Source organism: Hyla sarda, chromosome 3 (genome assembly GCF_029499605.1).
Source record: "Hyla sarda isolate aHylSar1 chromosome 3, aHylSar1.hap1, whole genome shotgun sequence".
Classification (NCBI taxonomy): Eukaryota; Metazoa; Chordata; class Amphibia; order Anura; family Hylidae; genus Hyla; species Hyla sarda.
In genome coordinates, this window is record NC_079191.1 from 433,924,585 (window position 1) to 433,938,806 (window position 14,222).

General features: G+C 47.6%; 1 protein-coding gene across 1 annotated transcript; it reads right to left on the minus strand.

Annotated features, from left to right (window-relative positions):
• Positions 1–8,681: 8,681 nt before the first annotated feature.
• Positions 8,682–10,485, minus strand: LOC130360888 (hemoglobin heart muscle subunit alpha-type-like). Its single transcript, XM_056563435.1, has 3 exons — positions 10,336–10,485; positions 9,251–9,455; positions 8,682–8,877 (listed from the first exon to the last, which is right to left on the minus strand). Exons 1-3 carry the CDS (start codon positions 10,428–10,430, stop codon positions 8,755–8,757), a joined length of 423 nt encoding a protein of 140 aa, XP_056419410.1. The 5' UTR covers positions 10,431–10,485; the 3' UTR covers positions 8,682–8,754.
• Positions 10,486–14,222: the final 3,737 nt, after the last annotated feature.

The window sequence follows — 14,222 nt, forward strand, 5'->3', positions numbered from 1 at the left end:
GCTTTGGGTTCAGCTCCACTATTTAGCAAGGACGATGTAATAGAGGACAGTCAGCAGCTAATGGGCAGCCAAGAATGTGAGGAGACATGCGTCCCTTGCTCCGCAAGGCGGCCAAGTAGTGATGCGGAGAGTGACGTGGGAGGCGGTGTTTCAATTGTTCAGGGTCCTGAGGCAGACACTGTTGTGGAACACGAGGAGGACATCAGTGACGTGCACACATCTTTTGATGATGATGAAGCCGATCCAAATGGGAGCCGGGTGCAAAAGCGGGGTCTTCATCATCATCAGGAGAAGAGATTTGCTCTTTGTCTATGAGGCAGCAAGGCGGTAGCACGGTTGGCAATCAGCGTGGTAGTGGCAGTAGTGGAAATTCAGGAGCCAAACGTGCCAGGGGGAGACCACCTGCTTCGCGGCAAGCTACCATTCAGGGAGGGGGTTCCTGGAGACGGCGCCAATAGCAGTGAAATAGTGCGAACTGCGGGTGGGAAAATCAGCTACTCTGCGTTGTGGTTGTTCTTCATAAAGAATCTGGAGGACCTTAGCGTAGTCACATGCAAAATCTGTGGGCAGAAAGTGAAGCGTGGCCAGGGTCCAAATCTCGGCACCACGGACCTGCGTCAACACATGATTTGCCACCATAAAGCGGCCTGGGATAACCGTGGCTCCGAGGTAGTGGTCCAGCCTGCCGCATCTCCCAGTGGCCATCCGCTCCCTCCGTCATCCAGCCAAGGCTCCACCACCTCAGCCGAAGGGAGCATTGTGTCAAAACCTCCTTTCTTTGCGAAGAAGGCAGTACCAGCCCTGCATAAGTTTGTACAAGAGAAGGTGGGACAGTCCTTGAGCCTGTCGGTGTGTTCAAAAGTGCACGGCAGCGCCGACGTGTGGAGCTGTAACTACGGGCAGGGACAATACGTCTTTTACGGCCCACTGGGTAAATGTTGTTCCTGCACAGCCACAACAGCAACTTGGACAGGTCACACCTCTTCCTCCTCCACACTCTCGCTCCCGGGCAGTTGGTCCTTTTACAGTGTGCGCCTCCTCCTCCTCCGTGTCCTCGGCCTCCACTGCACATCCAAATCTCGGGGGCCCTTCATCATACCACGTGTGTAGGGCACAGCGGTGTCAAGCCGTCCTTCACATGGTTTGCCTTGGCGAACGGAGTCACACAGGGGAGGAACTGCTGAAGTTCATTAGGGAAGAAATCCGAGTATGGCTTACTCCACGAAATCTGGAAATGGGAACCATGGTGACTGACAATGGGAAGAACATTGTGGCCGCGCTGCGACAAGGAAGTGTGAACCATTCGCCCTGCATGGCACACGTGTTGAATCTGGTTGTCAAGAAGTTCATCAAGTCTTCACCCCATTTGCAAGACATCCTGACAATGGCAAGGAAACTGTGCATGCACTTCAGCCACTCGTACACCGCCAAGCACACTTTGCTTGAGCTGCAGCGTCAGAACTGTATCCCACAACATAGTCTCATTTGTGACGTTGCCACACATTTGAATTCCACCCTCCATATGTTGGACAGACTATACAAACAAAGAAAAGCCATCACAGATTTTTTGATGATACAAGCAGATAGGAGTACTCCCCTGTGTAACTTCTATGTGAACGAGTGGCAGCTCATACGTGACACCTGCCATTTGCTGAGGCCCTTTGAGGAAGCCACATTTTTGTTAGTTGCTCGAATTACGCCATGAACAACGTAATTCCACTCCTACATTTACTCAAAAAAATGATTGAAAACATGGCTGGTCACGGCAATGGAGATGTTGCGCCTACATCAGAAGGCTACATGAGTCCTGTGGGGAATGAACTGGAGGAGGATGATGAGGGGCAGAGCGGAGCACAGTTTACGGTGGATGAGATGGCTGGTGTTTCTGGTCATTGGACAGGAGGGGAGGAGCAGGAGCAGCCAGAGGAGCTGGAGGGTTATTACGAGGTAGGCAAGACAGAGGACCCAGACACACCGTGGCAGTATGCAGTGGAGATGGAGGCAGGTAGTCCCAGTGAGTCACTGTCACAAATGGCACGATGCATGCTGAGTTGCTTGCGTAGTGACCCCCGAATTGTCAAAATTCATCAGCGCTATGACTTCTGGATCTCCACCTTATTAGACCCTCGCTTCCGGCCCAGAATGGGGACCTTTTTTACACCCACTGAGAGGGAGGACAAACTGACCTACTTCAGGGAGCTTCTACGTAGTCGGTTGGCCGATGCCCATCGGCCACATGGTCCATCCATTCGCATGTCTGACTCGGGGGGACCTCTGCGCTCACCTTCCACTGCCACGGCTGCTGGGGAGGGGAGGGGTGGGGTGGCAGGAGCAGTACCGGCTCAATCAGCAGCAGCCTGAGTCTACAGTCGCTGATGAGTAGCTTCCTTCAGCCGCATAGTGAAGCTACTCATCAGCAGCAGGTGGACATGGAGCAGGACCTGAACCAGCAGGTGATGGCTTACCTCGACATGACCCTGCCAACAACCGTTGAAGATCCGCTGGACTTCTGGGCAGCCAAACTCGATTTATGGCCGCAACTAGCGGAGTTTGCCCTGGAAAAGCTGTCCTGCCCGGCCAGTAGTGTGCCATCAGAGCGGGTGTTTAGTGCAGCCGGGGCCATAGTAACCCCAAGGCGAACTCATCTGTCCACTAAAAATGTGGAGAGACTGACGTTTGTCAAGATGAATCAGGGATGGATCAGCCAGGATTTCCAGCCACCAATGACAGATGGGTCTGAGTAGATTGACCATGCTCCTACAACAACATTTTCTCTATTGTGGTTGGTTATGAAACCCTCTGGGGCAGACCTGGGGATTGTACGGCCCACTTGACACATACGGCCCTTTGATTGGCTCTGACCGACCCGCGCTGATTGGGGGACAACTATGCTGCCTAATCAGGGGGACATCTATGCTGCCTAATCTGAGGGACAAGTATGCTCCTAATCTGGGTGACATCTATGCTGCCTAATCTGGGGGACAACTATGGTCCTAATCTGGGGGACATCTATGCTGCCTAATCTGGGGGACAACTATGCTCCTAATATGGGGAAAACTGAAGCTTCTGGCTTTGGGCCTATAATTTTTTGAAGTTTAGCAGTAGCTAAATACATGCTTAATGCAAATTTCAACATTGATCTTTAAATGTAAGGGGTTATGAAACCCTCTTGGGTACTGCGAATGACTGCTCCAGACTCATTCTGTGTCTTTCACAAACTACTTGCCTCCCTGGTGCCTCAGGCCTTGGGCCTTACATTTTTGGATGTTTAGCAGTAGCTAAATACATGCTTAATGCAAATTTCAGCAATGATCGTTAAATTCTCGGCGCTCTGCCAGGGCCTTCTCCTACCCCGCCTGGGCCGATCCGAGGACCTCACTAACCAATCCTATCGCTTATAGCGACGGGCGGTGTGTACAAAGGGCAGGGACTTAATAAACGCCAGCTTATGACCCTCACTTACTGGTAATTCCTCGTTTTAAGATTAAATAATTGCAATCACAGATCCCTATCACGAACTGGTTTCAGCGTGCAACACGCACCTGTCCTTGAAAGATAGAGAGAGACGCTAATCCGTTCAGTGGAGCGCTAGTGCGGCCCAGGACATCTGAAGCCATAACACACCTGTTATTGCTCGATCTCGCAATTGATCGGGCAAGGTAAGGGGTTATTAAAGCCTCTTGGGTACTGCTGAGATCTACTCCTGACTGCTCCTGCAATGTATGGGGTAATTAAACACTCTTGGGTAGTGTTATTGTTAAATTTACTGGTAATTTTATCAGTAATAAAATTGAATTTTGCAGAATGCTAACCGTTACACAACGGAACGCTTGTTGCGTGTGATTTTTTAATGAAAAAAAAAATAGATGGAGAGGGATCAACTCTGCTTAATCATTTTTGGCGAATAGAATCCTTTTGCCATCTGATTTTTTGGAGACAGATGCACTTACACACATGTAATAATTTTTTTAACCAAATTTCAAACATTGTGTGGTTTATTACTTTTGAGAAGAATGTCTTTGGGTGGTCCACCATCCTGCATTATAGAGTCTTCTGAACTGCTGTATATGCGCTTGTTTTTTTTCTAAAAAAAGGTATTTTGTCCGACAATTTCAATAAAATTTTGCGTTTTTTTGGGGTGGATTGTGAAGCCCAGGTGACGGGTGTGTAGTGTGTACTCGTGATCAGTCAACTCCAGTCTGTGTCCATTAAGCAATATATGGGTTACTGATGCAGCAGAGGTGGGGCCTTGGTCTTGGAATTTCAATTATTTAAAAAAATTTGAACATATTGTGTGGTTTATTATATTATAGAAGAATGTCTTTGGGTGGTCCACCGTCCTGCATTATAGAGTCTTCTGAACTGCTGTATATGCGCTTGTTTTAACAAAAAGGTATTTTGTCAGACAATTTCGAAAAAAAATTGCGTTTTTTTGGGGTGGATTGTGAAGCCCGGGTGACGGGTGTGTAGTGTGTACTCGTGCATCAGTCAACTCCAGTCTGTGTCCGTTAGGCAATATATGGGTTACTGATGCAGCAGAGGTGGGGCCTTGGTCTTGGAATTTCAATAATTTAAAAAAATTTGAACATATTGTGTGGTTTATTATATTATAGAAGAATGTCTTTGGGTGGTCCACCGTCCTGCATTATAGAGTCTTCTGAACTGCTGTACATGCGCTTGTTTTAACAAAAGGGTATTTTGTCAGACAATTTCTAAAAAATGTGTGTTTTTTTGGGGTGGATTGTGAAGCCCGGGTGTGTACTCGTGCATCAGCCAACTCCAGGCTGTGTCTTTCAGGCAATCTATGGGTTACTGATGCCGCTGAGGTGGGGCCTGGGTCTAGGAATTTCAATTTTTAAAAAATAAATTCAACAATTATGTGGTTCATTATTTTTGAGAAGAAAGTCTTTGGTGCCTTATAGAGTCTTCTGAAATGTTGGATATGCGCTTGTGCTTACACAAAGTTGTAAATTAAAAAAAAAAATGTATACAATTTTGTTGATTTTGCGGTGGATTGTGAAGCCCTGTGTGTACTGGTGCATCAGCCAACTCCAGGCTTTGTCCTTCAGGCAATAAATGGGTTCCTGATGTCTCAGAGGTGGGGCCTGGGTCTGGGAATTTAAAATTTTTGGATTGCGGGTGCTACAAAAAAAAAGAGGGACACACCCTAATCCGTTCAGTGGAGCGCGCCTGCGGCCCCGGACATCTGAGGGCATAACACACCTGTTATTGCTCGATCTCAGTGTTACATTCTTATACTGGTCATATTAAATGACAGTCACCATTGGAATAAATTAATTACTCTGATTACTTCAATTTAAGTAAACAAAAATGACATTTATTATTAGGCTCATAGACAAATATGGTAAACAGAACAAACTAGTAAATCTTATGTAAATAACAGTTCTTGCTTAAGTATTACAATAATGACCGTAGGAAATGTAGCCATGTTCTCAGAACCATCTCACCAACTGAGGGTTGTGTGGGCTGGATCCATCATGGAAAGTTCATCTAAGATGGCTTCCTCCTTCATCAGACTGGTCTGGCTCCGCCTCCTTCCTCTTAGCTTGGCTTGGCTTACTTCAATGGTCTTGCTTCATCCTTGGTGCTTCCTTAATGATGCTGCCCCCTGGTGTTGCAGTCTTCTTTTATACCATACTTATGGGTGTGTTCTTTACATATGTGGGCGTGGTTATACTAAGCCTTATATCCATAAATATACTTATCTCTATATATCTCCTCCTAGTGGGTTGGTTTGAGTATATCTTTAACTTAAGGGTGTATACATTATGTCATGCTTAACTTGCATACTGATTGGACATTACTACCCTTCACATATATGGTACTGCTGTAGTTTCAACCTTAACATCCTAGAATAGTATAGTATGTTGTGCATACCTCAGCAATTCTATCTAAAGTATTCAGCTATAGCTTAACTGTTCCTAAAGGTCATGGCATCCATTTTAGGTTTGACTTTTTTCAGCCATCTTGTATACCCTAGAGTTATACCTTGCATGAGTTATACTGTATATTAAACATTTTAACACTCAGGAGAAGGGGGTTCATCATCGGGAGAAGAGAGTTGCCCTTGAGTCAGCAAGGCGGTAGCACGGTTGGCAGTCAGCGTGGTGTGGCAGTAGTGGAAATTCTGGAGCCAAACGTGCCCGGGGGGGGGGACCACCTGCTTCGCGGCAGCTTACCTTTCCGGGAGTTAGCGGGTTACCAGCTCCGGTCGATGAAAGATAGAGACACGCTAATCCGTTGAGTGGAGCGCGCCTGCGGCCCCGGAAATCAGAGGGAATAACACACCTGGTATTGCTCGATCTCGCAATTGATCGTGCAAAGGTAGGGGGTTATTAAAGCCTCTTGGGTACTGCTGAGGCCTACTCTTGACTGCTCCTGGTGCAATGTATGGGGTAATTAAACACTCTTGGGTAGTGTTTTTTTTTTTATTTACTGATAATTTTATCAGTAATAAAATTGAATTTTCCAGAATGCTAATCATTACACAACGGAACGCTTGTTGCGCGTGATTTTTTCTTATGAAAATTCAAAAAAAATACGGACAGGGATTAACTCTGCTTCATCATTTTTGGCGAAAGAAGTCCTTTGGTGATCTGATCTTTTGGAGACAGATGCGCTTACACACATATTGAATTCGTTTTTGTAAAAAAAAATTCAAACATTGTGTGGTTTATTATTTTTGAGAAGAATGTCTTTGGGTGGTCCACCGTCCTGCATTATAGAGTCTTGTGAACTGTTGGATATGTGCTTGTTCTTACACAAAGGTATTTCTTTAAAAAATGTCTAAAATGTTGTTGTTTTTTGGAGGGGGGGGGGGGGGGGGGGGAATTGTGAAGCCCGGGTGTGTACTGGTGCATCAGCCAACTCCAGGCTGTGTTCTTCAGGCAATATATGGGTTCCTGATGCCGCAGAGGTGGGGCCTGGGTCTTGAAATTTCAAATTTTTGGATAGTGGGTGCTACCAATGAGAAATCTTTGACAAAAATTTCATATACTGTTTTGGTTTTTTTTGGGGGGGGGGGGGGGGGGGGATTGTGAAGCCCTGGGGTGTACTCTTGCATCAGCCAACTCCAGGCTGTGTCATGCAGGCAATATATGGGTTACTGATGCCACAGGGGTGGGAGCCTGGTTCTGGAAATTTTACATTTTTGGATAGCGGGTGCTACCAATGAGAAATCTTTGACAAAAATGTCATATATTGAGTTGTTTTTTTGGGGGGGGATTGTGAAGCCCTGGTGTGTAGTGTACTAGTGCATCAGCCAACTCCACACTGTGCCATTCAGCCACTAAATGGTCTCCTCTTGCTGCCAACATGTCCACGCTGTGTCATTCAGTCACTAAATGGTCTCCTCTTGCTGCCAACATGTCCACGCTGTGTCATTCAGTCACTAAATGGTCTCCTCTTGCTGCCAACATGTCCACGCTATGTCATTCAGTCACTATATGGTCTCCTAATGCTGCCAACACCTCCCCACTGTGTCATTCAGCCACTAAATGGTCTCTTCTTGCTGCCAACAAGTCCAGGCTGTGTCATTCAGTCACTATATGGTCTCCGGACACTGATGCCCCCACCAGGCTCTGTCATTGTGCTGCTGTGCGGCAGTGATTCTAATAGCGATGCCGGTAATCTGCATGTTATTCTGAATAACAGTATTATTTCACTACCCCAGCACACTCCATATGCGTTTTAGGACACAGTAAAGTGTTCTACACCCCTATAGAGGCTGTATGTAGGATAGAAATAGCCTTTAACATTTTTGAAAAGTTCGCTCATCTCTAGTTACAAATACTGAAGACTTATGTTTAGCTATAACACTGATCAGCATTTTCTGTGATCTACTTCTCTGGTCTGATAGAAGGCAGACCAGAGATAAAGGTGGAGATTCATCACAACCAGTGTAGAGGAAGAGTGGCGCAGTTACCAGTAGCAACCAGATGTTATTTTTATTAAAGGAGTTCTCCAGCTGAAATCTTTTAACCCCCGCTGTGCCCGGGCTGTAAAACTATACATAGTAATCTTTCACTTACCTGCCTACGATCCCCCGTTGTTCCGATATCGCCGCCCGTGCTCCGGTCCCTGTCAGCTTCCTCTTCCTGCAGGTCGGTGACTTCACTCTGCTCAGCGGCCGCGACGGGTCATTGCTGCGGCCGCTGATAGGCTGAGCGCAGAGTGAAGTCACCGACCTGCAGGAAGAGGAAGAGACCGGGGCGGCGATATCGGAACAACGGGGGATCGTAGATTATTATGTATAGTTTTACAGCCCGGGTTAAAGGTTTTAGCTTCGAGAACTACTCAACTCTTCCTATACACAGGTTTCAATAAGTCTCCCCCAGAGAAAGTGAATGAGGCTACAACAGCAATCTTTGTATATCAGACCTTAGATTGTCTGAAGTATTACAGGGGTGTACACCGCATCAGATGCAGTGATAATCACAGCATTTGAAGGGTTAATGGCAGACAGTGGGATCACTGAGGTCCGCCACTGTCCATAAGATCCCAGCCGCTATATAAAACACAAACCTTACATATGTTGTTAGCTACATTATATAAAAATGTTTAAGACCACAGGTACACTAACTATACATAACATTTGATGGAGCTATTACAATATACAGTAGGACCCAACAGTCTAATGTTATGTATACAAATTGGGGACATTTTGGAGGTTTCCATCTGTTTATTTAGACATTTCTAGATTACACTTGATGAAGCCTCAGGTATTGTCCCAGCTCAGCTGGAGGTCAGGACACTGGCGACCTCACAGAAGTACTTGTCACAAGCCGCCCGGGTGTCCTCATTGAAGTCACTGGGGAAGGTCTCTCCGATGAGGTCTCGAATATCATCCAGCAGCCACTAGAAGAGACAAGAGTCCATGTTGTATTAGACCTGATCACAACTATATAGTATACAGGTCAGGACCTGGTCCCTCTGTCCATTAAAGAGGACAACTAAAGTAGGAGAGAAGTGTTCAGTAATGGAGTCATAGTACCAGGTATCCTGACCACCATTATTCTATAGTGTCATTGGGCATCATGTGACTGTACAGAGTCTGATAGGACATGTTCTCAGATAACACTGATCCATTATGGCCGGATTACCAAAGGCCTATGGGAAAAGTCATCAACTGGACCAAGTATGGAGAGAACTGCCCCATTGTGAGAAGACAAGGTAGGGTATACAGGGAAGCTTGGCCATGATGACAACTACCAAGACCCTAGTGCCTCACCTTGATCTGTTCTTTGCTCAGTTTCAGCGTGTTGGTGTGCTGGTCTTGGAGCTTGGCCATGTGCTCTTTGAGGCTGTCCGCATGGTTTACTTCATTTACTAGTGCTTGGCAGTACTTTCCTCCATGAGTCTTCAGATCCTGAGAACCAGGAGTCAGGTCCATGTGACTAAAGTGGGACTTCAATTCATCATGGTCCTTCAGGAGCCTGAGATACAAACATGGGGAATCACATCAGTCCTGCACATTTATAGAGACCCGGCCGCACATCCACATTTATTCATTGATCTACTGCTCCTCAGTTTACAGGACATGAGGTCGGTCACTTATACAATCTGATCCAGATCTTCTCTTACTTCTCAGCCGCCTCAGTCAGTTGGGTTCTGAGCCTAAAATGTATAGTGCTACATGGTGACCACCACTGCTACACCACTAGCATCCACAGGGGGAGCCACCCAGTCACTAGGCAACTGCTGCCAGACCAAGTTACTCATTATCCCACCAATGAGAAACCCATTTCGGACCTTATCCACAGAATTTATTTATTTATTACATTTTTTAAGTTAAACGGATTTGTAAATGACAATATTGGCTCTGCTACATCTGTCAGTCCAGCCATTAAAGGGTTACTCCGGTGGATCATCAATTGATGCCAGAAAGTTAAACAGATTTGTAAACTTCTATTTAAAAAGATATATATATATTTTTTTTTTTGGGATTTCTCTTCTGTCACAACCACAGTGCTCTCTGCTGACACCTCTGTCCATGTCAGGAACTGTCCAGAACAGGAGCAAATCCCCATAGCAAACCTATTCTGCTTTGGACAGTTCCTGACATGGACAGAGGTGTCAGCAGAGAGCACTGTGGTCATACTGGAAAGAACTACACAACAGCTAAGTACTGGAAGGATTAAGATCTTTTATATAGAAGTAATTTGATTTGAATTGATGTTCTTTAAGCTACAGGGTCATTTACAGACCTAGAGGGTGACATTCTCAGCTCTGCTGTATCTGTACACATCACAAATATAGAAACAAAAGATTTTAGTCCTAAACTCCCAAACCCTCCCCCCAGTGAAGTCTTCTCACCTGGTGATGGCCTCAGATCCAATGTCCTCCTTCTTCTCTGCTACTTTGGCCATCACAGCAGACAACAAAGCCTTCTCCCCTTCTGATAGCCCCATCCTGCCTGATACTGAGACCCTACTGATGCCCCCCAGACTCTATGAGCCCCTTTATATAGGTAGTAATGGGGGAGGATCATGTGACCAGCGCACCTGGGATCATACAGGATCCCCCCATAACCCGGCCTGGCTGACATCTCCCGGGACCGGAGTCTGGACATGACCATTAGATAACCAGCGAGTGGTCATGTGATGTCATACAAGTGCGCGGCGGAGACTCTACATTTCCTGCAACAATTACCAAATGTGCAACTTTTTATATTTTTATTATTTATGATAATTTTTTTTTCTTTTTTTGCAATTATGACATTTTGGACGCATGACCTCGTACATGTGATGCAATGCGATTTACATTTCACATTCAGTATCGCATGTTAGGGTGCGCTCACGCGGTGCTGCAGAAAAAAACAATTGTGATGCAGTTAGGCAACAATCCTCCGAGATTTGACCGCACTGTGTCAACGTGCCCTAAAGGTTCTGCATGAAATCCTGTACCGTATATACTCGAGTATAAGCCGAGTTTTTCAGCACGATTTTTCGTGCTGAAAACACCCCCCTCGGCTTATACTCGAGTGAACTCTCCGCCCTCAGTGGTCTTCAACCTGCGGACCTCTAGATGTTTCAAAACTGGAAGTCCCAGCAAGGCATGCTGGGAGTTGTAGTTTTGAAACATCTGGAGGTCCGCAGGTTGAAGACCACTGCCCGGGCCTTCATCATCATCCAGCCCCCCCTCCCCCCTTTAGTTTTGTACTCACCTCCGCTCGGTGGGACGTTAGGGTGAGCTGGTCCGGGCCATCTGTGCTGCAGGACCGTCCGGTGGGGAGGGATAGTCGTTCCGGGCTGTCCATCTTCACCGGGGGGGGGGCCTCTTCTCCGCGCCAGGCCCCGGAATAATGACGTTGCCTTGACGACGATGCACAGGGACGTTGCTCATGAACGTCCCTGTGCGTCGTCGTCAAGGCAACGTCATTATTCCGGGGTCGGGCGCGGAGGAGAGGCCCCCCCCCCCCCCGTGAAGATGGACAGCCCGGAACGACTATCCTTCCCCACCGGACGGTCCTGCAGCACAGATGGCCCGGACCAGCTCACCCTAACGTCCCACCGAGCGGAGGTGAGTACAAAACTAAAGGGGGGAGGGGGGGCTGGATGATGACAGGTGATGATGATGAAGGGGGATGATGACAGGTGATGATGATGAAGGGGGGATGATGACAGGTGATGATGATGAAGGGGGGATGATGACAGGTGATGATGATGAAGGGGGGGATGATGACAGGGTAATGATGAAGGGGGATGATGACAGGGTAATGATGAAGGGGGGGATGATGACAGGCAGTGATGATGAAGGGGGGGATGAAAGGGTGATGATGATGAGGGTGTTAATGATGGGGGTCTGGATGATGACAGGAGGGATGATGTATTTCCCACCCTAGGCTTATAGTCGGGTCAATAACTTTTCCTGGGTTTTTGGGGTGAAATTAGGGGCCTCGGCTTATATTCGGGTCGGCTTATACTCGAGTATATACGGTATATGTGATGTTATAATGTGGGAGATCATATACACATAACATCCAAGAATATATTAAATTTTTTTTATTTATTCATTATAAAAATCAGAAATCAAATGTAATGTTATGTTATCAGGATTTAAAAGGGTAGTCCGCCCCCAGACATCTTATACCGTATCCAAAGCATAGGGAATAAGATGTCTTCCTTCTGATTGGATGGGTCCCGCCGCTGGGACCCCCGCGATCTCTCTGAAGCACCTGACATTCTAAACAGTATGTTAAGAACTCTGGGTTTCCACAGTGAGGGTCATGACATCACGCAACACCCACTTGTGATGTCCCGCCCCCTCCATTCATGTCTATGAGAGGGGGCGTGACCTCTCTTAGACATGAATGGAGGGGGGGTGACATCACAAAGGGGCGTGGCGTGACATCACGACCCCCGCCACGGGAACCCAGCATTCTAAACAGACATATTGTATGACATGTACGGGGCCACATTATAACATTGTGGGTTCACACTACTGTGGTGTCCCGGTACAGGACCTTGTCCTGTCCCCGTCTTAAAGATGTACTCCCGTGCAAAACTTTTTTTTTTTTTTTTTTAACCTCTTAAGGACATAGGATGTTCTCTAACGTCCTCACTACCTGGGCTTTAATGCCCAAGGACGTTACAGAACGTCCTGTTGTATTTCCGGTCTCTGCCGCTCGCCGGGCAGAGATCGGAAGCGGATCCCTGCTGAAATCCTTCAGCAGGCATCCAGGGCAAACGCCGAGGGGGGCCATGTAGGCCCCCCATGTCGGCGATCGCCGCAAATCGCAAGGGAAATCGCCCTTGCGATCTGCGGCGATACCGGGCTGATCGGGTCTCTGGGACCCGACCGCCCGGTAATTTCGCATGATCCCAGCTGTCACAGACAGCCAGGACCATGCTGAAGTATCGGAGCGAGGTGGCAAGCCTGCCACCTCCTCCGATCCCCTGCGATCCGTCGGTTAACTAACCGACCAATCGCAGGAGGGGGGGCGGTTACTTCCTCCCGTCCTGCCCGGCCCCTTGAAGTCCGGAGAGGATGGGAGGAAGACCGGAGGACGCGGCGGGGGACGGGGGAGTGCTGGGGACCAGCCCCGGTACTTACCTCGTCCCTGAAGACGAGGAAGATGGCGGCGGCGGCGACAGGTGAGTTGATCTTCAGCCGCGGTCGGGCCCTTTACAGCAATGCACGTCGCCGTAAAGTGACATGCATTGCTGTATTGGGACCCTGTAAACTACAACTCCCAGCATGCCCAGACAGCCCTTGGCGTCTGGGCATGCTGGGAGTTGCAGTTTTGCAACATCTGGAGGTCCACAGTTTGGAGACCACTGTGCCCTTCCAGATGTTGCAAAACTACACATCCTCAGCATGCCCTTACTGTCCAGGCATGCTGGGAGTTGTAGTTCTGTAACATCTGGCCCTTCAGATGTTGCAGAACTACAACTCCCAGCATGCCTGGACAGTTTTGGCATACTGGGAGTTCTAGTTTTGCAACATCTGGAAGGGCACAGATTGGGAACCACTGTATTAGTGGTCTGCAAACTGTAGTCCTCCAGATGTTGCAAAACTACAACTCCCAGCATGCTGGGAGTTGTAGTTCGGCAACATATGGCTCTAAAGAAGTTGCCGAACTACTACTCCCAGCATGTCTGAGAATGCTGGGAGTTGTGGTTTTGCAACAACTGGAGGCACACTGGTTGGGAAACATTGTCTGTTTCCTAACTCAGTGTTTCCCAACCGTGTGCCTCCAGCTGTTGCAAAACTATAACTACCAGCATGCACTGATAGACCGTGCATGCTGGGAGTTGTAGTTTTGCAACAGCTGGAGGTCCCCCCCTTGTGAATGTACAGGGTACATTCACATGGGCAGGGGGCTTACAGTGAGTATCAGGCTGCAAGTTTGCGATGCAGCAAATTTTGCGCGGCAGCTCAAACTCGCAGCGGGAACTTGCTGTAACCCCCCGCCCGTGTGACTGTACCCTAAAAACACTACACTAACACAAAATAAAATAAAAAGTAAAAAACACTACATATACACATACCCCTACACAGCCCCCCTCCCCTCCCAATAAAAATGAAAAACGTCCGGTACGCCACTGTTTCCAAAATGAAGCCTCCAGCTGTTGCAAAACAACAACTCCCAGTATTGATGGACAGCCGTTGACTGTCCAAGCATGCTGGGAGTTTTGCAACAGCTGGAGGCACCCTGTTTGGGAATCACTGGCGTAGAATACCCCTATGTCAACCCCTAT